Consider the following 23,983-nt stretch of genomic DNA (forward strand, 5'->3'; position numbering starts at 1 on the left):
TCGTTTCTTTTAATGTAGATATTTTAATATAAATAAATAAAAACCTTGGTTCCAAATATAACATTTTTTTTACCAAAAATACCTTGTTTTATCGTCAATATTGTATCAATTTACTATTAACTCAATATCATATATCAATATTGTATTTATATACTTCCAGTATTAGCGATAAAGTGCATATTAGTGCTCGAAAACAAGGCTAATTTAAAATTTTAGTTGGTGGTTTTGTAAACTAAAGCCAATTTCCCACCAAAAAAAAAACTTTAAAAAATTGAAAAAAAAATACAAGAAAATTGAAATGTCCAGTAACCTAAGGACACTTGTGTTTATTGAACGCTGCCTTCGAATGTGAATATTTGGCTTAGTTTAATCCAAAAAATCAAATATTTTTAACTTAGGTTTATGCATGGTTTGGTGTAACTAATTGACAAAAATTAGGTAACTTATTCGCAACTAAACTTCTCTTGCTAAGAAAACACATGTATAAACTGGTAGGCACCAAACAAACATATTGAACGGTAGTTCTACCCCAGTTTCTCCTCTCTCCCTTCTATTTTTCTACAAAATGTGACAGGACATAAATATACATAATCCCATTACTCCTCCCAGGTAAAACACACACTCTCTCTCTCACAGTGTCATAGCAAGTAGTGGTGGCTCAGCCGTCTGAGGTTACCATGGGATCGCAGGAGGAGTACCAACCGCTACTCATCCGGCTTGATTCATACTCCCAGATACCTAACTTGTCGTCCAGTGCCATTGAAGAGTTTCTGGAGCACAAGCCCGTGGCGGTTCGATGGTGGCCTAAACTGGTGGCTTGGGAGTCGAGGCTCCTCTGGATTTTATCCGGTTCATCTATCGCTGTCTCCATATTCAACTACATGCTCAGCTTTGTGACTCTCATGTTTTGTGGGCACCTGGGTGCCTTGGAGCTTGCTGGGGCCTCTATAGCTAGCGTTGGAATTCAGGGTCTCGCTTATGGTATCATGGTAAGTCCTCTAGTTTAATGTACTTTATAAATAAGGATATTAGCACACTCCAGCATCTAATAATCCTGAAAATGCACTATGGTAACTATTATGTTGCGCAGATAATAGTTCTCTGATTAATTTATATAGCAAAATTTCATCATGTTTTTTCATACGCTTCAGTATAGTATTTGTGTTTTCCCTTCGCGCATGAAAAACACACAAAGTATTCGATTAGGAGATATGACAGAATTTCATCTCCCTATTTTTCTTGTGTGGTTGGATTAACACTTTTTGTGTTCTTAATTCTTGGTTTGGAATCACAGTTGGGAATGGCAAGTGCTGTCCAAACAGTGTGTGGGCAAGCATATGGAGCCAAACAACTGCCAGCAATGGGAATCATATGCCAAAGGGCAATCATCCTGCATTTGGGAGCAGCAGTACTACTCACATTTGTGTACTGGTGGTCAGGACCAATCCTCATAGCCATCGGCCAAACAGAAGACATAGCAGAGCAAGGCCAAGTATTTGCCAGAGGAATAATCCCACAGCTCTATGCATTTGCCATAAACTGCCCCCAGCAGAGGTTTCTCCAAGCCCAGAACATTGTAAACCCTCTAGCTTACATGTCGTTCGGGGTCTTCCTCGTCCACATTCTGCTCACTTGGGTGGTCGTTTATGTGGTGGACTATGGGCTGATGGGGGCGGCTCTGACACTCAGCCTCTCTTGGTGGCTTCTTGTCATCACATATGGAATTTACATTCTTGTCAGCCCGATGTGTAAGGAGACTTGGACTGGCTTCTCATGGAAGGCTTTTAGGGGCATTTGGCCTTACTTTAAGTTGACTCTTGCCTCCGCTATCATGCTTTGGTAAGTATAAGATTTTGAGAAATATGCAAAAATAGAACCGGTTACACATTTTTTCCACTTTTCACTTTACCATTCACTTAAAATATTTTTTGCTTGCAATTAACTGTTGGGTTTTATGGTAGTTTGGAGATATGGTACAACCAAGGACTAGTGCTGATATCAGGGCTTCTCTCCAATCCTACAATCTCTCTAGACTCCATTTCTATTTGGTACACCTTTTGTTAAAGCAATCCATTTTTTAACCTTTTTACTTTTACCCTTCAACTTGATAATTTTTGTAACTGCTATTTAACTTTACATTTTCTCATGTGATACAATTCCAGCATGAACTACTTGAACTGGGACATGCAATTTATGTTAGGCCTATCCGCGGCAGCCAGTGTTCGTGTTAGTAATGAGCTCGGTGCCGGTCACCCGAAGGTGGCCAAGTTTTCAGTGTTTGTGGTGAACGGGACGAGCATATTGATTAGCATAGTCTTCAGTGCGATTATATTGATATTCCGAGTTGGATTGAGCAAGCTTTTTACAAGCGACGCTGAAGTTATCGCGGCAGTATCTGATTTAACCTCATTGCTCGCCATCTCTGTTTTCTTGAATGGCATTCAACCTATACTCTCAGGTATTGAAAAATGATGGAAGCCGTAGAGAAACAAACTAAGTTTGCAGGCACTATCAGCATCATTTCTAATTCATGTTGTGTGGAATTTTAGGTGTGGCAATCGGAAGCGGATGGCAAGCTGTTGTGGCGTATGTTAACCTGACTTGTTACTATATTATCGGTCTTCCGATTGGATGTGTTCTAGGCTTCAAAACTAGCATGGGAGTTGCAGTAAGTTGAATCTCACCTCACTTTTGCCGGTAAAGTGATTGCTTTGCTTTGTGAGTGATGGAAAATGATGAACTTTTGGTATTTTTCAGGGTATTTGGTGGGGAATGATCATTGGAGTTTTTCTACAAACAGTAACTTTAATTGTTCTCACTGCAAGAACAAACTGGGATTCTGAGGTAATTTAAATTTCAAATTTTGTGGGAAATATAATTATTAAATGAATATATATAGACATGAACTGCATTTGACCAAAACTTCTCACCATTGATCATGCTTTTGTAGGTTGTAAAAGCAGCTGAACGATTGAAGAAATCTGCAAGTGCTGAAAGATTAGACTTGTTGACCGATATATAAGGCTGCCGTGAAGGTTTCTGAACTTCATTTCACCTGCGATTCCTGTTCAAAATCCTTTGATTCGACAGTGCATTGCGGTTCAACGAGAACTAGCATAGATGTTTGTTACGTTTCTTTTTTACCCTGCACACAACTAAGCAGATTATTACCAATTTTGATGATTTAAGGGAAAGAAAAAAGTCCTACTTGTTTGGAGCAGTAAAAATTTCTACCAGGCATAATTTCAGTAGAAGCTGCACTACTCGAATCACATTGTGCTTGTAGTTAAACTGCTACAACATCAAACGGTTCCATTCTGTTCTCCATCCGTCTCACCCCGAATGGTAAGACGAAGGGTGGCCAGAATGCTGAGCCAATACAGTTCACAAGCGGCAAAACGTACTGGCTTAAGCTGGTGATCATCGTCAAGATTGTTTGATTTGGTTTGATACCAGTTGCCTGCATTTCCTCATATTTCTCCATCATCTTCTCGATATTATTTGTCTTAGTCTTTGATCCATGTCAGATGCATTTACATATGCGGATAGCATCGTCGCATAGGAGCAACGATCAGGGTTAAACCTGAAGCAAAAACAAACAAAAACAGGGCTATTTCTACCCTCCTACAAAAGCATGTCTTTAATTATCTGTCGAAGGAGCACACTGTTTTTGCCTTGCGATACTCACATTACGACAGACAACCACCTAATGAATTATGGTTCTATCATGTTGGAAAATTTCAAAAACAAAAGAGGAAAACGAAAAAATCCGACCAATCGGCGATATCGAGCGACCGATAGATGAAGGCAGAATATCGTGATTAGAACTTCTAGCATGGGCAACCAGTCGATCGGCTGGGCCAAAAGCACGAGTAGCACTCTTTGCCGTGGTCATACCGGTCGCTCGACTTCGCACGAGTGCCCAGTTCTTTTCTATTCGCATCTAAGCATTGGTATTCCGTATATAAAAAGAAATTGGCCAACGGACTAGTTTAAAATTTAAAGGACAACTTTTGAAAAAATAACAAGAGGCGCCATCAATTGGAATGTGCCTCATTAATCTAATGAGGCGCCTAGTGAAATTGTTGTCCATACGTCCTTATTTTATTGGCACGTGACGCCACGTGACAATACATTTGTGCTACGTAATTTCAACACTGGTATGGCTATCCGACCGGTCACAATCAATTTCAATTTATAATGGAACACTGCCTTCGAATGCGGATACTTGACTATATTTGACTTGGGTTTATGGATGGTTTAGTGTAATTATGAAAAAAAAACAGGTTGCTGCAGCTAAACTTCTCTTGCTAATGTCACGCGTTTATACACTGGTGGTCACCTAACATTTTTTAATGGTGGTTATACCTTACAGTTTTCCTCTTTCAAGACCATCAAATAGTGGTGGCTCAGCTGGTGGCTCAGCCGGCTGAGCCACCACGGTCAGCGAGAATTAGACATTTTGATTAGAAGCTAATCAGATTGTTACAAAGTTTGATGATTTAAAGGAAAGAAGAGAATCCTACTTGCTTCGCAGAATGGAGTAGTAAAAATTTGTACCAGACATTTTGTGTAGAAGCTGCAATACTTGAATCACAAAAATTGTGCTTGTGGTTATACACATTAATTAGGCTGCTACAAGATCGAACGGTTACATTTTGTTCTCCGTCCATCTCAAAGAGCAAAATGATCAAGGGTGGCCGGAATACAGAGCCAATATAGTTCACAGGCGGCAAAATGTACTCGCTTTAGCTGGTCTGAAACGATACCGCTCCCACGTAGTAATTCTTAACTTATATTCTCGACCAACCATCAAGCCTGAGTAACGTGACTATATCACAAATTAGGATATCCCAACTTTACAAATCTGCAACTGCAAGTAAGCCCTCAAGGTTTTTCTCGTTAACACCGTTGAGATAAACCAGTTCATGTTTTTGCTCAGCATTTGATGAAGTGACCAGTGAAGGACCATCTAATTCATCATCATACTTTTCATCCTCATCCTCATCCTCATCCTCGTCCTCATCCTCACTATCATTCTCATCGGTAGGCACCGGATACTTACCAGATCCTTGTTCATTGCTACTCTGATCCAGATTTCCTACAAGTTGGTTAGCCACCTTCTGTTCCTCTGCTGTTTTTGCCAAAGACAAAAGGATATTCTTTGCTTTCTGATCAGGCGGAAGCCTACAGGATTCCATTTCCTGGTACCAAACAACAGCACTGCCAAAATCTCTGTTTTTTCCATATGCATCCATGATTGTTGTCAAGATTGTTTGATTTGGTTTGATACCAGATGCCTGCATTTCCTCATATTTCTCCATCATCTTCTCGATATTACTTGTCTTAGCATACCCTTTGATTAATGTCCCATAAGTGACGACATTGGGTTTAAATGCATCTTGTTTTATTCTTATGAAGAATTTCTCAGCACCCTCCATGTCAGATGCATTTACATATGCTGACAGCATCGTCGTATAAGAGCACAGATCAGGATTAAACCTGAAGCAAAAACAGACAAAAAAAGAGGGATCACTATCCAGATCATAGAGTGTAAACTTTTAGGGATAGGGCTATTTCTGCACTCCTACAAAAGCATGCCTTTGATTATCTGTCGATAGACCACACTGTTGTTTTAGACATACGATACTTGACATTATGACTGAAAACAGCTTAATAAATTTGTGGTTCTAACAAACAGATAGTAGAACCATTAGGTGCATTCAATTACACAGGTATTTCACTCCAGCAAATATGTGTGAAGATAATAGGTGAAGGGAGAGAAGTAATGAAAGGACTGATGGATGCCAATTGAATCCAATGGTAAGGAATGGACTGATGGGTGCCAATTGAATCCAATCTAATGTTGACTGGTTTGTAGAATTCACAATCTGATCTAATAATGATCAGTTTGTGGAAATGCGAGTCAGTTGTTATGCATGCTCGGATACATAAACAGAACAAATTCACCATAAAACAAAATTTTAAGCAAACGGGATGGACACAGGCAACACGTCATATATACATGAAAAATCCTGCTTGCAAATGATATTTAAATATCTTATCAAGTATGAAATACTGACATCATCCAAGTTCCCCTGTTAACACGTAAACATCAGTTAACTATAACTTCCAAGTCCCAGACTTCTAGGTCCTAGAATCTAGGATATGTGAACCTAACAACTAACAGGTCTAACCTAATATGTCAACGTAACCACTTATTTGTAAATTCATTCTGCTCATGATAGAGCTAGACAAGAAAGAGACACTACGTAAATATTTTATAGTTGAAACCTTTTCGTATACAGTTTTGGTTATTAGGTACTATCCCACAAAGAGTGTGCTAGGTATTCATTTATAGCAACTAATTAGCACAACAACAATCCTTTGGGAACCAAAACAAGAATATAAGGTTTAGCAAGTGCAACTCATCTTCAACTATAGCATAATCAACATAAAGGTACTGAGAAATATACCTGTCCCTTCTCATGCTTTTAAAAACTGTTCGAGCTTGGTCCACCATTCCTGATACTGCAAATGCGTCAAGCAAAATGTTATAAGCTTTGCGGGTTGGTCTGCAAAAGAAAGAGAATGGTGGCGATTATAGGTTTCATCAATGGTGAGGAATCAATGTCAAAAGTTGAAAATCCATTTTTAAGTTTCAAACACTTCAGCTCCCTGTATCACAAGAAATAGTAGCATTAACCCTGTACCTGACACCAGCATCAAGCATCTCCTCAAAAACAGCTAAGGCTTCTTCCTCTCTTCTAGCTTTCCCATAAGCACTAATGAGTAAGGCATAACTCACTACATCGGGTCGGAGACCAGCTCTTTGCATCTGCCATTAGAAGTTTCCTTTAATTTCTGATGCATATATTAAGGTCACGGAACTTTAAGTGGGTAGTTTGTACCAATTTCAACAAAACGAAGTAACGTGATAAGCATGAGAAAGGGAAAAATACAGGACTTTTAAGTCTGCTTTGATCAATAAATTTTGTCAAATCTCTTTCAGAATTATACAGAACATTGATAAGTAACTTTTATGTGTGATTGGGAACCACGTAACATTATTGTTAAATCTGGGTGATGAAAAACGCATCGGTTTTTCATTAAGGTAACTATTTTTTTAAATTAAACAAGATATCATTGCTGCAAGACCGGACATTTTCTATTTCGATCATAGATCAACCAATGATGCTTAAAAAACAGACTAAGGAAACTATTTTTCTTTCTTCAAAACAAACCAGGAAAATATTGCTGTAACCTTATTTTATAATTCTAAAGCATACTCTAATAGGAAGGTTTAGCATGCTCTACCAAGCTGTATGACTAATTATTAAGATATTTTTCCCAAAATTTACCTGGTTATACATCTTGGAGACTTCCTTGTAATTATTTTCAAAAGACATCAAGCTATTATAAGTAACCGTCGATTGTGGAACCCCTCTCTCAGACATCACTGAGAACATCTTCCGAGCTTTATCATAGCTCCCAGCCTTCTTATACATATAAATCATCATGTGGAACATCTTTTGGTCTGGCTTTAAAGGTGATTTTTCCTCATTTAAAAGAGTCTCAAATATTTCTTCAGCTTCCTTGAACTTACATCCCTGTATTTCAAGGTACCATGTGAGGCAGGTAGAAAGACTCCAATGAAAGCATGCATATTGCTCAAATGGCAGCTATATCATAAATATTGAAGATGCCAGCATCATCAAAATGTTGTCAGCACTAGGCTGAAAATTTAGAATTAAGATTTAATCGATGTTTTTAGGGACACTGACAAGTTTGGCTAAAGAAGGTTATTACCTCAACAAATATCTTTAGTATTATTTGATATGTCACAGCAGACGGTTCAGGGCCAGAAGACTGCATCCTTCTAAATATTGCTTCAGCATTGTTATATCGGCCTCCTTTTCCATATGCTTCCATAAGAGCAGTATGAGATATTACACTTGGTGGATAGCCTTTCTCATTCATCAAACTTAAAAGCTTCTCAGCCCTCGTGTAGTGCCCTTGCTTTCCATAAGCTGTTATAAGCATCAGGAAATCCATTTTGCTGAAGTCCCACCAGTTCTGAGTCTGAAGCCATTCGAGAATCTAGAAGACAAAGAACATAAGCAAACAAGTGATTTAATCATCAAATAAAATCAAGTACTTAAAGAAATACGCTCAGCAACCGAATAATTGCACAACAAAAAAGAGCATCTTTACATACCTGGCTGACTAGGTTCCATTTTTTCAGTTGCTTAAATCTAACCAAAGTTCCAAGGACAACATCCTTGGGAATAGTCTTGTCCTTGAGCTTTTCACTTTTGAGCACAGAAACTGCAGAACCTGTCTCCTCAATTTCATTCATAAGTCTCCTCCAGTTCTTCTGCTCGGCTTCATCAGCAGCATCTTTGAAAACTTCTACCTTCTTCCTTTTCTGCAAGAATTTTCTTGGTGCCAGCATGCCCATACAAACAACCCCCACTCTTCCACGCACCCTGACATTGGAACCTATAGAATTTGTGCATTCTTTCAATCTACTGAAGACACAAATTCACACAGTTATTACTGGATATCACAATGAACACATAAATCATCGAAGAGCTCTCGGACTAGTAAGTTCTATGAAAAACATGATCCTCCCCCGTTAATGGCAATCAGAATGTACAAAGTCGATATACATCCACTTGCGCAAATAAGCCAAAGGCCACAGCGCAAAGAATAAACTACTTAACACTGCAATTAGAAAGATATAAAATAATGTAAATGTACTCCTACATCTATTGTATATGCTTGCACTTCTTCGACTTTGAGTATAATAGCAACCCAATTTCACTCAATGAGTTTATGACTCCCTACTTTGATTCCAAAGACATAAAGAACCAGCAAATTCACCTTCAACCCAAGAAATGCAGCAGCGCTAAGACAAATGCAATCATGCAAGACGGGAAAAGTGTAACAGCAACAAAAAACATACTTTATATCAATCTTTCAGAATTTTGAATCATAATTGAAACTTTAGTTAACCACAGTTCCCTGTTTGGCTGCCTTCATAATTTCATAGCTAAAGCATGCAACTTTCTAAGTAAAACAACAACCCAGAACCCCAAATTCTCCATGCTATCCCCCTAATTACACAAGAAACCAAACAGGACACTAAAAATTCAAACTACAACCCGAAAAGAAACCCAAATGCTCAAACGTCAGATGGGTTTCTGAGGGTTTTGCAGGGGTTTAACAAAAGGGGGTGAAGGAAAAACAAACAAACCTCCAATTATCCAAAGGAGCTGATGAAATAAAGGGCTTTAAGAAAAGGGTTTGAGGCATTTCTCCTCTGGATGTCTCTCAGAAGTAATTGAACCAAAGCTGAGTGTCAATGAAGTTGAAGGGGATTTCTGAAGAAGGTGTGGGAGCAGAAGATTGTCATATTTTTTTGGCAAAAATCTTATCTTTTTAGAGCGGGACTGACTGGTAATACTGAGAAAACCTGAAAGTTGTGGACATACACTCACAAACAATTTTAGGCCTCGGACCTCAAGGCTCAAGACCTGTTGGGCTTTGGGTTCTCCGTTTGTTATAAACATGGTCTAAAATATCCATAATATTTTGATATTTTCATCAAAATTTTCGTGTTTTTTAACTATCGATATTTTTTTGGACTACCAATATTTCTAATATCATCGATATTTTAGACCTTGCTAAGTCACTCATGTATCTTACTATGCAATGTATAGAGTGTAAAATATTGTACTAATTCATTATATATAAATTATTATGGTGTATTTTATTAATTACTACATATTTTCTACACTCACAATGTTTGCCAGCTCGCTATATAATCAACTTAAATCAGTTATATCTATCATGCAATGCATTTCCTTCTAATTTTTTGTGATAAACTAATAGATAATTGACTAAATAAACATCATACAAAGTTTCAATAAAAATTTCCAAGTTTTTCTTATAATTTCCGTGGTTTTTATTCAATTTTTATCGATATCGATAATATCCCGATATTTCCATCGAAATTTCCTTGTTTTTGAACTACCGATATTTCCGATATCATCGATATTTAATACCTTGGTTATAAACCATGATTCTCTCCCGCCCGTCATTTTTTATAATTGGACGGTCGAGATTTAAATAAAAATTAATATTTTTTTGTACTTGTAAACAAAAAATTATTGTTTGACTTGTATGAATAACGAATTCAATATCGTTTAATAACGAGTTCAATGTCGTTTATAAGTGTTTGGCCACAAGCATATTCTTTAAAAAGTAATTTATCGATTTTCCTCCTAACTTATACCCCACTACCCATATCCCCCTTGCCCTTTATTTTGGTCAATATATTCTTGAGCTATTATAAATAGTCAATATCCTTCACTAGTACATCTCATCTAACTTTTTGTTAAAAGTTTATCTCATGTTGATCATTAATGTTATTTAAATTACACAAAAAGAAATCAATAGTGGGATACAAGTTTACAAAGAAATCGAATAAATAATTTTATTAAAATCACATCAAGAATTTTAGTTACAAGGACTTCAAACTTTTTTGTCAATTTTTTGGTTATTTGAAAACGATCTTAGCTATTTTCTATACAGACAATATATTATGCTTTTAGTTATTTTTAAACATTTTAACCTATTTTAAAGACAATTTAAACATAGGTGAAAGATTTTAGGATTCCGCTACACTCGTCATTCAAGCCGCCATAGGTTAGCCATAATATCACACAATGCCTAAAATTACAGTTCTAAAGACTGGTTTGGTATTGCTGTGCTTTGAAAAAAAGTTGTTGTAAGAATAAGCGGTTGTGCTGTGAGAATAAGTGGCTGTGAAATAAATCAGCAGAGTGTTTGGTAAACTTTTTTGTAAAAGTGCTTTTGGAAAAAAAAAAAGCAGTCTTATAGTGGGTCTTTTCATTAAAGGAGCACTGTAGCTCCGTGTGCTTTGAAAAAAAGCCAATTTTCCAAAGCTACAAATAGCAGTTTCAGCTTTTTCCTTTGATTTCAACTTATTCTCACAGCAGCTTCCAAAATAAGCCCTTTTTTTTTCAATTTACCAAACACCTAAAACCCGCACAGCTTTTTTTCATGTGTGCTTTTTTTTTAAGCACCTCACTCCCAAACCACCCCTAAGTAAGCACAGTCATCCTAATCCCATTCAATTCCCCATTTCCCAAATACCCTTCGTATAAAAAGAAAAATAAAACTTAGTTTGAATCAATGCCCTATAATACTAGTGCCCGCTCATAACCATGGACGGAGCCAATGAAGGCTCACTGGGAGCAGATGCTCCCACTCAAGTAATTTGTTTGTTTAGTTGCAAACTACAATTATATAATATACACGGGTTATCTTTGAAGAAAATATATGTATCTAATATCCAACATACATTCATTCTACTTATACTTCATATCAAATATTATATGAGCAATAGTGCTCTTGTTCTGTCATTCAAACCGAAAAAACCCTCTCTCGCCTATTATGTACTTATATTTTTCTCATCACTTTGCCACTTTCCACTACTATATTGAAATTTTTGTAACATTGGAATTGTGATACATCATCATTTGAAACCATCCTTAATATCATATTGCGTATAACCAGTGAAGAAAATATCGATAATATCGGCGAAATATCGCCGATATTATCGTTTTTTTTGGACCCCGATATTTTATTAACTATCCAACTTGTTTTCGGCAGAATATCGCGATATTATCGATAATATCGATAATATCGCGATATTTTCGAAACTATCGCGATATTTGGTATGGACTCATCGGAGAACACAGCCGGAGCAAATAATCCGAACCCCTAAATCCCCAAATTCTAATTCAAAGCAAATGAACTGAATCTACAATACAGGAATCCCTAAAATCGATTTCAGTACAAAAATCAACATGCAGAAAAATCGCAATCTGTACAAAAATTGTAATTTACAAGCCGAGAAGAACGCCGGAGCAAATTAACCGAATCCCTAAATCCCCAAATTCGAATTCAAAGCAAATGAACTGAATCCCTAATTCCTAAATCCCTAAAATCAATTTCAGTACAAAAATCAAGCAACATGCAGAAAAATCGCAATCTGTACAAAAATAGAAACCCTAATTCCTAAATCCCTAAAATCGATTTCAGTACAACAAAGGTGCAACATGCAGAAAAATTGAAATCTGTACAAAAATTTAAAGTAAAAGCCGAGAAGAAGAGAAGTAGGAGCCTGGGAACATCGTCTTCCTCACGAATCCAAGAAGGCTGGGACAACGTCGTGCTCCTCAGTGGTGTCGACGGCTGGGACTACGATGATTTTCGGTCGATCTCCATGGATCAAGGTGGTTTAGAAGGCGGTTATCGAGTGGTGTCGACGGCTGGGTTTAGGGCGGGTGAGATGGGAGGAGCAGAGGGAGACACGGAGACACGGACGAGGAGGATTGAGAGATGGATCGAGATTCGAGAGATGATGTCTGTGTGTGTGTGTGGAAGAACTGGTGAAGGGGGAAGGGAGGGAGAAGACTGAGAAGTTCTCAGTGAGAACGAAGGCTCAGACCTCAGAGGGAGAGAAGAGAGAAGAGAGAGATTGAGAGGATTCGAGAATATGGTAGTGGGAAATGAATGATCGAGAGAGAGACTGAGCTCCGTGTGTGGTGTACGTGTGTGGTGTGCGTGTGTGGTGTGGTGTGGGGGGTCTCGAAGTGTGTGTGTGGTGGAGTGTGAGTTCTTCACTCTTTTTGACTGTCTGAGTGGTGGCGTGTAAGAAAAAAAAAGCATCCAATGCTCCAAATTATTCAAAACCAAATCATTCCAAACCTATGTCTAGCTCTCTGATCCAATGATCCAAATAACTTTTTGCAATTTCAGAACATGGACAACAAATAATACTGCTTTCATAATGAAAAATTTGAACCTCATAGGAACTCTATGTGGTACTAAAGTGTAAAATATTGTACTAATTCATTATATATAAATGATTATGGTGTGTTTAGACTTCTTTCATTAATTACTACATATTTTCTACACTCACAATATTTGTCAGATCGCTATATAATCAACTTGATAATGTTAAATCCATCATGCAATGCATTTCCTTCCAATTTTTTGTGATAAACTAATAGATAATTGACTAAATAAACATCCTACAAAGTTTCAATAAAAATTTCCAAGTTTTTCTTACAATTTCCGTCGTTTCCATGTAATTTTTATCGATATCGATATTTTACCGATATTTCCGTCGATATTTCCGTGTTTTCGGACTACCGATATTTCCGATATTACCGATATTTTCTTCCTTGCGTATATAACCATACTATAATAAGGTTTTCTTAGTTGTTTTCGGTTGCTCCCACTAGAAGAAATTTCTGTCATCCTCCCCGATCATAACTTGGATTTTTTTAATATATTCGATAGTATTAACAACACGAGTAGGAGAGTGAGCTAAACTTTTCATTGGATTAGCTATAATAATTTTATTCAAATTTACATTTGACGAAAATCAAATAAAAAAAATACCGATACATCGTAATAACAAGTGGTAGTAAAATTTGATAAAAGATTCTAGGGAACCATCCATTTTTAACACTGTTCATTGTTTTCCATAAAAACCAATTTTAAACTTGAGATTTACCCCCAAGAATGAAATAAAATAATAAAGACAGAAGGGGAAGGTGGAGAAGAAGAAAAGAAGAACGTTTATTTTTATGTCGCAGCCGCAGATAACCCCATTAAATGCATAATACTTTAACATTCTCTCAGATCACACACGCATCCTCTCCGCCTCACAAACGCCCTGAATTTTCTCACTTACCAAACACACCGCTTCCGCTGATTCTCCCCCACTGGTCGCGTTCCGTCGCGGGAATTCGATATTCAGCTGCGTCGTTTTCAGCGAGCCGTGATCTGAATCTGGTACGACAGGGAAGGTGAGCAATTATTAGGAACTGGGGATTTTGAAAGGTGTTTGGTTGGTGAGAAAATTGACAGAGGAAACGAAATAAAATGGAATGGCAGTGTGATGAAATTGTGAAAGGTTGTGTTTTTCAGATGGGGTTCTTTTGGTATTTCGAAATGGCGGTGCCAACTAAATGGATATTGACAGAAAATGTTGCTTTTTGGGCCCTGGATTATGAAAGCTTGTAAATTTATGATTTTTGATAACTTTTCGTCTCAAATTATTACATTTTCTTAGCAACCAAATGATAATTTGACTTCTTTCTTTCACCTTAATTGGATTGCATTGGATCTGTAGATTGGTAATTTTCCTTTGGCATTGTTCGTTACGTAAAACTGTAGTAGATTATATAGATATTAGTAATGTAGTGCTTAACCATCTGTTTCTCTGCTGAGGAATTTTGGGAAATGGAATAGCTTCTAGTCATATGCATTTGGGCTTAGCTGAGATGAAATGTGTTCCAGGTTAGATAGGGAAAACCTAAGATCAGTTTTTTCTTCGGCTTCCAATACCCTCCCCTCAAAGTTTTGGTATAATTTTCAGTTTAACTAGAACAATTTCCCCCACATTTTCCTGCTATCTTTTGTGTTTTTGCTTCCTGGGATGCAATGCTAACTTGGTCGAGTGGCGTGAAGGTTGTAATGCATTGTAAGGTTTTGTTTCAATTAAGTGAAAGCTTACAGTTTACAGCTTGTGACATTTTTGCTATGCAAGTTAATGTAGATGTACATATGGAATTAGTACACATGCACAGAATGTGTGAGGGAAGCTGGATGTTTTTACACAAATTATGTTTTATACTTCAATTGATTTTCTTGTTTGACTTTATAAGAACCGCGGCATTTGTATGTTTGTCAGCTAAGTGTTGAATGGATCAGAGACCGGGACAAAGGTGAAATTTGTGAACAAAGGGCGAGGGAGCAGATAGTTGTGAACCAATCTATGGAGTCTGGAGAGTATGAGGAAGGCATGGAGGTTGAATTCTCTGCAAATGGGAATTCCATGAAAGCAACAGAGGTTCAGGCCAAGCTTGATGAAGGAAATATTCAGGAGGCAGAGTCTTCATTACGAGAAGGGCTATCACTCAATTTCGAGGTTAGTTTATGCCATCATCGATAGGTGTCAAAAAGAAACCATCTTTTCCATAAGTTTATCTCTTTCTGTACGACTATTAGCACCAATCAGAGTAGTGCTTTGATGATTGATTATGACTTATCCAAGATGAAAAACACTCATTTCTGATAATCTACAGGAAGCAAGAGCCCTTCTTGGAAAGCTGGAGTATCAAAGAGGTAACCTAGAAGGTGCACTTCGTGTGTTTGATGGCATTGATCTTCAAGCTGCCATAGAGCGATTGCAACCTAATCTTGCTGAGAAAACACCTTCTAAGAAGGGCCGATCTCGTTCTGACTCACAGCATACAGTCCCACAGCATGCTGCTACTCTCGTTCTTGATGCCATATACTTAAAAGCCAAGTCTCTACAAAAGCTTGGGAGATTAAAAGGTTTGGTATTGTTCCAGTAATTTATGTGACGGTTTTCCATTATCTTTTACCTTTTTAAGTTTGAATTCAAGTAAATTGGAATCTTGTTTTATGTGTTTGCAGAAGCTGCTAATGAATGCAACAATGTTCTTGATGCCGTGGAAAAAATATTCCATCAGGGCATACCTGATGCACAAGTAGATGGCAGATTACAAGAGACAGTCAGCCAATCTGTGGAGCTTCTTCCTGAGCTTTGGAAGCAAGCTGGCTACCCTCAAGAAGCAATATCTGCTTATAGACGTGCCCTACTTAGTCAATGGAACCTTGACAACGACTGTTGTGCAAGAATTCAGAAAGGGTTTGCTGTGTTTTTGCTGTACAGTGGAGTAGAGGCTGGTCCACCCAGTTTAGGTGCTCAGGTTGAAGGTTCATATGTCCCTAAAAATAATCTGGAGGAGGCTATTCTGCTTTTGATGATCCTTTTGAGAAAATTATCCCTAGGTAAAACCAAATGGGATTCATCATTGATGGAACATCTAACGTTTGCTTTATCTTTATGCAACCAAACTTTTGTTTTAGCCAAGCAACTTGAAGAAATCATGCCTGGAGTATATCACCGTGTTGATCGTTGGAATTCTTTAGCCCTTTGTTATTGTGGAGCAGGACAGAACCAAGAGGCTTTGAACCTATTAAGGAAGTCTTTGCACAAACATGAACGACCAGAGGAACTGATGGCATTGTTATTGGCCGCCAAAATCTGCAGTGAGGATTCCTATGTTGCAGCTGAGGGAGTGGGATATGCACAAAGGGCTATTAGCAATGCTCAGGGGTTGGATGAACATTTAAAGGGTGTAGGACTTCGCTTGTTGGGTCTTTGTTTGGGGAAGCAAGCAAAAGTTTCTTCCTCTGACTTTGAGAGGTCACGTCTTCAGTCTGAAGCACTGAAATCACTAAATGAGGCCATTAATTTGGAGCCGAACAATTCAGATTTGGCTTTCGAGTTGGGTGTTCACTACGCTGAGCACCGAAATCTAGATACTGCTTTGCGCTATGCAAAAAAGTTCATTGATCAAACAGGAGGCTGCCTAATAAAGGGTTGGAGGTTGCTTGCTCTTGTTTTGTCTGCTCAACAGCGATTTTCAGAAGCTCATGTGGTCACTGATGCTGCTTTAGATGAGACCGCAAAATGGGAACAAGGGCCACTTCTCAGGCTTAAAGCAAAGCTAAAAATCTCCGAATCGTTACCCATGGATGCAATTGAAACTTATCGTAACCTTCTTGCTTTGGTTCAAGCTCAAAGGAAATCCTTTGGGCCTCTCAGAATTAGTCTTCAGGTTAACATTCTGACTACTGCTTTACGTTCTTCACTTCGTATCAAAATAGAGTCTATCCAGATTCCTCCTAAATATAAGAGTCCTCCCTAAGCTATTATTTGTAGTGGTGGGAAAATGGTATTATATTGTGAATCTGCAATATTTGGGAGGAAGTTCAGAAATTTGATCTGATTGTTTCATTCACGTAGTTTTTTTTTTCAGATATTGGGGTTGGTATGTGAACGCTGGATTAAGTTGCTTTATCTGAAGATATCGGTTGGGTTGGGGTGGGGGTAGGGGTGCTTAAAGGTCGTTATGAGTTTGATTTACAAGGTGGGGCTAGTTCTGCACTTTAAAAGATGGACAAACTTTAAAATATACCAAGATGTGTGGCACTGTCTAGTAACTGGGAAACGAGTAATTGTTGCCATTCGATTAACATTTACTTGTTCCTCTTTCATTTTCAAATTCATTTCTGATGCAATATTTTGTGTATCTAAAATTACATTTTAAATATTTTCTCAACAAGTTGTTCCTTCCTATGTTTTTGTTTGCCTTTTTATATAGGTTGAGGATGATAAAGTCAATGAATTTGAAGTTTGGCATGGATTATCAGACTTATACTCTAGCCTTTCATATTGGAAGGATGCTGAAATTTGTTTGAGCAAAGCCAGAGAGCTGAAGCAACACTCTGCAGAAACGCTGCATGCGGAAGGTAAGAACTAAACTCGTGTGCTATAATTAATGGATTTCTAAGGCATTTCTATTCTATTTCCTAGAAAGTGATGCATGAAAATCTCCAAAGTGTCTTTCAAGGGTGAGTTTTAATCATGAAGGAACTAAATAGTGTGACAGAACTTTCAAACACTTCCAACACTAGGGGACCTAACGTGGCACAGAAGCCGTGTACCTTCATAGAAATGTAATGTGATCATTTGATATGCATTATGTTGACTGTTAAATTACATCATGTGTAGGTGTCATCTTTGAAGGACAGGGACAAATTCAGGAAGCTCTAGCCGCTTATATCGATTGTCTTCTGCTAGAACCCTGTTATGTTCCGTGCAAGATTTTGATTGCCGCTCTTCTGTCAAAGATGGGATCAACGGCATTGCCTGTGGCAAGGAGCTTGCTGTCGGATGCATTAAGGATCGATCCTAGCAATCGAAAGGCTTGGTATTACTTGGGAATGATTCACAGAGATGATGGACGAATAGGGGATGCCATAGACTGCTTCCAGGCAGCTTCCATGCTTGAAGAATCTGATCCTATTGAAAGCTTCAGCTCTGTTCTCTGATGTCTCCCTCTGAAAGAGCCACTCGGGGAACTCGGAATCTGCTTAACTTTCATCTCATTCATCTGTTGAAGGGAAACATTTTTTTGAGCGTATTACGAGAAGAAACGAAAGCAAGGGAAGCAGAAGCTCGTTTGATTTTTGTGCATTGGAGAAGTGAAAGTACAGGAGATTTTTTTTTCTTTTATTCTTTGTTTTGTTTTCATTTTTGGAGGGCTGGTTTTTAGCAATACTTTTGCTCAGCTGTGTAAATGTATGTGGTTTAACTGAGCAAAAGTATTTATCTAAATGAAATTCACACATTCATTTTATTGAGTTGTATCAATTGTATCTTCTCATGCTCTCAGTTTTGGAGGGCAGGTGTTACGCACACCGTTATGTAGCGTTACAAATTCACTTTACATAACGCATATTTTTATTTTATTTTATCAAATATTATATTCTAAGTTCATACGGTATCAACAATATTGTCAACGTATATTGTAGTACGTGGATTAATAACACCTCCCGGTAGTGCCACCAGGCACCACGCCAACAGTCCTATGTTCTCCATCCTCAACTCCATCTCCACTATTTATTTATCGTATAAATACAATTTTTCTCCAAGGAATGTATTTCGAGGGTGATATAAACAATAATTTGGGTTTGGAAGTGGGTATTTGAGGCTTTGCGTCCACCCCAGATGGATAAGAAATGCAAGTGGGAAGAGGGCCCAGCAAGCTGCAGCAACACGTGAAGGGGGAAGTGGTGGTCCCGCGGGTCAAAAGCAACATGACCGCGAGAGATTCGCTGTGGGTGGGCTCACAACAAGCCCAGTTTCTATGATTGAGATCGGTAGAGCCATTGTCATTCAAAGCTGCCATGCCTCCTGGGTTATATGATTATTGTGGCGAGCCCAACTACATCTTTTTGTAAATCCCACGGCTCAAAATCAATTCTAACGGTAATAAAAAAAAAATCTAACGGTTTAAATATAAATTTAAACGGTCAAAATAATACTATTAATTAGTTTTAAAATCAGATATACCCATTGCATTTGACCATTAATAATAATATTAATTAATATTACTTTAATATATTTTTTGTATTGATTTGGAAGGAAAAGCTGCAGCAGCCAAATGAGAAAATCGACTAACGCTGAGCGGCTGATAAGTTGTAGTATTCAAATTCTACTTTGTAATTTGGGTAACGGATATCACAATTAAACGGAGGCCACCTAAATATCACAATTTATTTATAATATTCCGTTACCTATTTTATTCTTAGGCTATATTTTATAATAATAATAATAATAATAATTCAGTGATCGTCCAATGATTGTGCAAATACTGATATATGCCACTCACATGAGACCTGCAAACACAAAACACCACTGCTTGATCCACAGGGAAAACAGTAATTTTCCACACCCTTTCCCAGCCACCCCAATCGAAATGGCGAGTTTATGTGAGCCATTCTGACGTGAACGTATCTTCAAGACTTGGGTTCATGTAGCCGGAGGATGGCGGCCGGGAAGTTACAGGCGGGAGATAAGAAGCGGTATAGACATGGCCTCCTCGCCCATGACTGGCTCGAACAAATCCAACTCCCCATAACGCTCAAGAACTCTCATCCTGCAGTCTTCGGCTGCCATTGCTCCAGTAGCGAATGCACCGTGCACTGAGCCTGGGAAGTCCACACTTGTTGCCTCCCCGGCAAAAAATAGGGTATCCACCGGGACCCTTAGCTTCTCGTACAGATCATGCGGTTTGCCTACCATGTCGTAGCTATAAGACCCGAGCGTGTTAACATCGCTACCCCAGCGAGAAACAAGATGCTGAATCTGCAAAGTTGGAAAGGGATCAATTAAGTTAGGGTTCAAAGATTGAAAGAGACTAAATCGCATTTCAGTGTCTGATATGGAGTTTTGGAAACAAGAATTACCGGAGTAGAAGCGTCTGGAAGGATCTTCTTGAGTTGCGTAAAAGCAAAATTAGCAGCCTCTTCATCAGACATTTTCTCTATGTCTTTAGCCAGCTGCCCTGCAGGCATATAAACAAGCACAGAGTGACCGGTTGCCTTGTGAAGATTTAGAAAGTAGCTGCAGCAGTAAGATGTGTCAGCAACCACTCCTAAGAACTCCACGTTTGGCCAAAACACATTTTCAAAGTGCAATACGATTTTATTCTCAATTCCCACTCCGAGGTCTTCAATGGCTGCTTCCTTCCAATCGGGTAGCTTTGGCTCAAACGTTATGCTCTTTGCTTTAAGCACACCGAGAGGAACAGCAACAACAGCAGCATCTGCAACAAACGTTCTCCCATCCTCTACTGTTACCTTCACCCCATTATATCGCCTTGTTATTTTTTTGACCCTGAGAATAGGAATGTACAATGCTGGTTAGTTTAGCTGCATGCAGATTGCCGAACATATATAAAACAACATGGTCGTACCCAGTGCACAAGGCTCCCGCTTTACGCAGGGTCTGGGAGAGGTGAATGTCGGCTAGCCTTACCCCCATTTATGGAGAGGCTGCTCCCAAGTCTCGAACCCGAGACCTACCGCTTATGGGCGAAGGCACTTACCATCGCACCAAGTGCGACCTCTGATATATAAAACAACATGAATAAAAAAAAATGCATACCTGTGGCTCAAGCGTACATCGAGACCCTTGGCAAGGGTGTTAATAACAGGGAGGTAACCCCTGACCATCAGACCATGACCACCAGGGAGCAGTTCTTCCTATATAAGAGAATAAAAAACTATAATTAAATCACCTAGGTTATAAACTCGTTAATGCAAAAATTCGGATTAACGTACACTGACATAATAATTTACAGTTGAATTAAGACTCAGAAAGGCAATGCGTTTATTAGTAATCTGATGGATGAGAAACTTGCCTGATCCCAGCATTTAAGTGAAATTGTATCAGCATCTGCAGCAAACCAACCTTCCATTCTGCACAAATACCACTGCAGTACCTTATGCGCAACTCCTTCCAACCTGTCCAACATAAAGCATAACACTTTCCCTAAACTATTTCTAGACCAACAAGACGTAAACAACTGAAACAACGTAATTAAATATGATTTTAAATTATGTACCTTAATTCTGGTTTCCTTTCAAAAACAATTGAGAAAGCACGGGCAATGGGCATGTCCTCACTAAATTCCTGTCTTACCGCGTCTGTCTGCATTAAGGAAACAAAAGCATATCAAAGAATGGCCAAAATGGCAAGACACTATTTAAGGCTTAAGATAAAAGCAAAGAAACAATAAGAGTATTTCAAAAACCCAAGTCTACAGCTTTAGAAAAATAAAATATACACATCAGATGACTTGCCTCTTTCAAAATGTTCTCAAATACTTCGCCAACTTTCGTGACCAAATCTTGAGGAACTTGATTCCCATCCATATCAAAGAGTGCATAGCTGCAAAGAACACAAGAAAATCTCCATGATGTCAGACATGCCGGTGCACATGACAGCTGGGGAGAAAGAAATCAACTTCAAAGAAAAGAGAAAGCAATGTATTACCATCACAAATATTTAAACACACTTGAACGTATCAACCGTATATATATTACATTGTAGACTGCTGGTAATACTGTAAATTGTCGACGGCATACCTTGGTAATATACTAGAATGTAGGAGTATAAAGCGACAAAACAATTTAGACCCAAAAACAAAGAACCAAGCACTGTAAAACTAAAGCAATGCTCACCGACAACCCAAAATTGAACAACATTTAAAATTCACATCATTTCAATACAGCCACTCATTTCAATACAACACCTACATAAAGGGAGTATCAGTTTGAGGAAGATATTAGTACCTTTCCAAGTCATGGTCATATAACACAGAGTTATCTCCACTCGTACGGTATAAGGGTAACCCCAGTCTCCCAATCAATGGTGCCAATGGATTCTCTTTGCATACTCCGTGCAACCTGAAGCATCAAACAACAAAATTTAGGCTTCTAAATTCAAGTCATCCGAATTCAAAATTCAGGCGAATCGAATCCCTATTACAAGCAGGCAATCCACATTCTTGGCTTACCATGATGCACCCAAATCAATGGGGAAACCGAATGAGTAATCGGTGCAAACTCGACCGCCAAGTCTATCTCGAGACTCCAACAGCACAACCTGACCATCAAAATTCAAAATTCAACAAAACCCATAACTGCAAATTTCAATGTGCAAAACACTGAGCTGGGATTTCCATCTGGGTACCTGAATTGAAGCATCGTGGAGAGCACGTGCGGCTGAAACACCCGCCATGCCGCCGCCTATAACTATTACAGACGGAGACGGCGCCGATCGCTGCCTCTTCTCACCATTTGAGCAAAGAGCTGAATTTGCACAAGAAAAATACCAAACAAATTAATTTTACACATAATCCAGGATTACGAACTTTTAAAAGAAACGAACTTTTAAACCCCACATGGAAATTAAAAAGGTAAATGTGAACGGACCTCTTCGCAATTGGTGATTACTCTTGCTTCCAGACGCCATGGTGATTCAAATCGAAATTGGTATTGGAATTAAAATTAAAATTGGGATTAAAATTAAAATTAGATAATAATAATAATAAAGGATCGAGGGCTTTCTTCTCGAATTTAAGAATGGTAAGAGGCAATTGAGGGGAGTAATGGGGAATGAAGAGCAAGAGACACGTAATGAAGTGATTGGAATTGGAATTGGAATTCAATGTCCTCTTTGAAAAACCGAGCTCTCCCAACCAGCTCATGCGACTTTCTTGTTACCAAACGATTTCTCAAACAGCTGCGATCGCCGATCGGATTCCGATTTCCGGCGAGATATCGAGCGCAATCGAACAATGGAGAGATCGGGGGGAGGGGGGTGAAAGTCGGGATTTTTGGCCGCGGATTTGGGTGCAAACTGGAATTTAGTGGGTTTTGTGAGAAATTGGTGAAAACGACACGTGAATTCTGGAGAGAGAGAGAGATTTGATTCCCACCGCCCTGGTTGCCGTGGGTATATATAGACAGCTAGGCCAGCCCCAACAGGTTAAGGAGATAAAAGTATTCTCAACTCGCTGGGGTATCTGGATGTGTACTCGCTTCAGGATTGTGCCGCGTGGAGATGATATTTTGGAAATTATAGGGACTCTGATTTCAAATTTTCGCGCAAAAATGGATTTTCCCGAGTAGGGTTAAATGTGGCAACAACTGAAAAGAAAGTGAAGCGTCAATTGTCGTACCGTGTACGGTATTCAACCTGTTTTTTTTTAACAAATAATATTATTCACATTAAGAAAGAAGTTGTAGATTTAATCTCACAATAGATTAACAATAATATATCTTTTATTTATTTTTTATTTTTTATTTTTTGTTCTTTTCTTAAGTTTATCCAAGTTTTTTCTTACAAAAAAATAAAAAATAAAAAATAAATCTAATAATTTTATTTAATGAAAATGACTAAAAATTTAATATGATAAGTAAAAAGGCTTTTTATATTAGCACCCCACAAAATGTTGAATGTACCCCACATTAAAATTTAGGGGTGTGATATCCACACACCCCATTTTACTTCTCACACACCTTTTTAATTTTCGGCTGTCGGATCAGATGAATTGAAGAAGATCAACGGACATAAATTATCAAGGGTGTGTGAGAAGTAAAATAGGGTGTGTGGATAGCACACCCCTAAAATTTAATATTAAATGACTTATTTATCCCACTATACAGTGACAATTTTGACCTTATTGGATTTAAAAATGTTCTAAATACACTTCAAATCACTTTTAGTGTATTATTTATCTTCTCAACTGTCATAACACTCTCACCCTCTATTGTTGAATAAAGCCCTAACCAATAAAACTACAAACATGTTGATTGAGAAAAATTGTTTTTGACGAATGGAAAGGCCTAAATTGATGATCGTATCCAGAAACAAATCAAAGAGCAAAACCAATGAGGACTTGTTGGTGGAAATGTCTGAGAAAAT

The 23,983-nt window shown here is 38.2% G+C and overlaps 4 protein-coding genes across 6 annotated transcripts; 2 read left to right on the forward strand and 2 right to left on the reverse strand.

Annotated features, from left to right (window-relative positions):
• The first annotated feature begins 513 nt into the window (after positions 1 to 513).
• Positions 514 to 3,227, forward strand: LOC103443147 (protein DETOXIFICATION 41). The gene is made up of 7 exons (XM_008381932.4): positions 514 to 989; positions 1,295 to 1,839; positions 1,962 to 2,048; positions 2,163 to 2,458; positions 2,550 to 2,668; positions 2,758 to 2,844; positions 2,951 to 3,227. The coding sequence occupies exons 1-7, from the start codon at positions 678 to 680 to the stop codon at positions 3,020 to 3,022; spliced, it is 1,518 nt and encodes a 505-aa protein (XP_008380154.3). The 5' UTR covers positions 514 to 677; the 3' UTR covers positions 3,023 to 3,227.
• A 1,339-nt stretch (positions 3,228 to 4,566) lies between these two features.
• Positions 4,567 to 9,541, reverse strand: LOC103443148 (pentatricopeptide repeat-containing protein At3g59040). Of its 2 annotated transcripts, none has more exons than XM_008381933.4 (7): positions 9,260 to 9,541; positions 8,219 to 8,531; positions 7,810 to 8,100; positions 7,362 to 7,610; positions 6,714 to 6,838; positions 6,477 to 6,575; positions 4,567 to 5,502 (listed from the first exon to the last, which is right to left on the reverse strand). In XM_008381933.4, the coding sequence occupies exons 1-7, from the start codon at positions 9,316 to 9,318 to the stop codon at positions 4,860 to 4,862; spliced, it is 1,779 nt and encodes a 592-aa protein (XP_008380155.1). In that variant the 5' UTR covers positions 9,319 to 9,541; the 3' UTR covers positions 4,567 to 4,859. The 2 variants fall into 2 exon arrangements, with proteins under 2 accessions (XP_008380155.1, XP_008380156.1); XM_008381934.4 differs by having other exon boundaries at positions 8,219 to 8,528; positions 9,260 to 9,520.
• Positions 9,542 to 13,622: 4,081 nt separating this feature from the next.
• On the forward strand, positions 13,623 to 18,403 carry LOC103443149 (protein NPG1-like). Its single transcript, XM_008381935.4, has 6 exons — positions 13,623 to 13,913; positions 14,801 to 15,037; positions 15,195 to 15,447; positions 15,550 to 16,760; positions 17,307 to 17,454; positions 17,717 to 18,403. Exons 2-6 carry the CDS (start codon positions 14,885 to 14,887, stop codon positions 18,034 to 18,036), a joined length of 2,085 nt encoding a protein of 694 aa, XP_008380157.1. The 5' UTR covers positions 13,623 to 13,913; positions 14,801 to 14,884; the 3' UTR covers positions 18,037 to 18,403.
• Positions 18,404 to 19,241: 838 nt separating this feature from the next.
• LOC103443150 (polyamine oxidase 2) lies at positions 19,242 to 23,015 on the reverse strand. 2 transcript variants are annotated; one of them, XM_008381936.4, is made up of 10 exons: positions 22,489 to 23,015; positions 22,247 to 22,365; positions 22,071 to 22,159; positions 21,847 to 21,960; positions 21,355 to 21,442; positions 21,117 to 21,202; positions 20,913 to 21,015; positions 20,657 to 20,754; positions 19,957 to 20,386; positions 19,242 to 19,855 (listed from the first exon to the last, which is right to left on the reverse strand). In XM_008381936.4, exons 1-10 carry the CDS (start codon positions 22,526 to 22,528, stop codon positions 19,550 to 19,552), a joined length of 1,473 nt encoding a protein of 490 aa, XP_008380158.1. In that variant the 5' UTR covers positions 22,529 to 23,015; the 3' UTR covers positions 19,242 to 19,549. The 2 variants fall into 2 exon arrangements, with proteins under 2 accessions (XP_008380158.1, XP_070661608.1); XM_070805507.1 differs by having other exon boundaries at positions 20,657 to 20,750; positions 20,909 to 21,015.
• Positions 23,016 to 23,983: the final 968 nt, after the last annotated feature.

This window comes from Malus domestica, chromosome 09 (genome assembly GCF_042453785.1).
Source record: "Malus domestica chromosome 09, GDT2T_hap1".
In the NCBI taxonomy this organism is placed as follows: Eukaryota; Viridiplantae; Streptophyta; class Magnoliopsida; order Rosales; family Rosaceae; genus Malus; species Malus domestica.

Excerpts from the sequence above, each read along its gene's own strand:
- LOC103443147 (XM_008381932.4), top strand. The coding sequence starts at position 678 with ATGGGATCGCAGGAGGAGTACCAACCGCTACTCATCCGGCTTGATTCA. Across the intron at positions 2,459-2,549 it reads CATTCAACCTATACTCTCAG|GTGTGGCAATCGGAAGCGGA; the intron begins GTATTGAAAAAT and ends GTGGAATTTTAG. Across the intron at positions 2,845-2,950 it reads GAACAAACTGGGATTCTGAG|GTTGTAAAAGCAGCTGAACG; the intron begins GTAATTTAAATT and ends ATGCTTTTGTAG.
- LOC103443148 (XM_008381933.4), bottom strand. The coding sequence starts at position 9,318 with ATGCCTCAAACCCTTTTCTTAAAGCCCTTTATTTCATCAGCTCCTTTG. Across the intron at positions 8,101-8,218 it reads AATGGAACCTAGTCAGCCAG|ATTCTCGAATGGCTTCAGAC; the intron begins GTATGTAAAGAT and ends TTTGTCTTCTAG. Across the intron at positions 6,839-7,361 it reads TCTCCAAGATGTATAACCAG|ATGCAAAGAGCTGGTCTCCG; the intron begins GTAAATTTTGGG and ends TTCTAATGGCAG.
- LOC103443149 (XM_008381935.4), top strand. The coding sequence starts at position 14,885 with ATGGAGTCTGGAGAGTATGAGGAAGGCATGGAGGTTGAATTCTCTGCA. Across the intron at positions 15,038-15,194 it reads GGCTATCACTCAATTTCGAG|GAAGCAAGAGCCCTTCTTGG; the intron begins GTTAGTTTATGC and ends GATAATCTACAG. Across the intron at positions 15,448-15,549 it reads AAAGCTTGGGAGATTAAAAG|AAGCTGCTAATGAATGCAAC; the intron begins GTTTGGTATTGT and ends ATGTGTTTGCAG.
- LOC103443150 (XM_008381936.4), bottom strand. The coding sequence starts at position 22,528 with ATGGCGTCTGGAAGCAAGAGTAATCACCAATTGCGAAGAG. Across the intron at positions 20,387-20,656 it reads GATGTACGCTTGAGCCACAG|GGTCAAAAAAATAACAAGGC; the intron begins GTATGCATTTTT and ends TCCTATTCTCAG. Across the intron at positions 19,856-19,956 it reads TTCCAGACGCTTCTACTCCG|ATTCAGCATCTTGTTTCTCG; the intron begins GTAATTCTTGTT and ends CCAACTTTGCAG.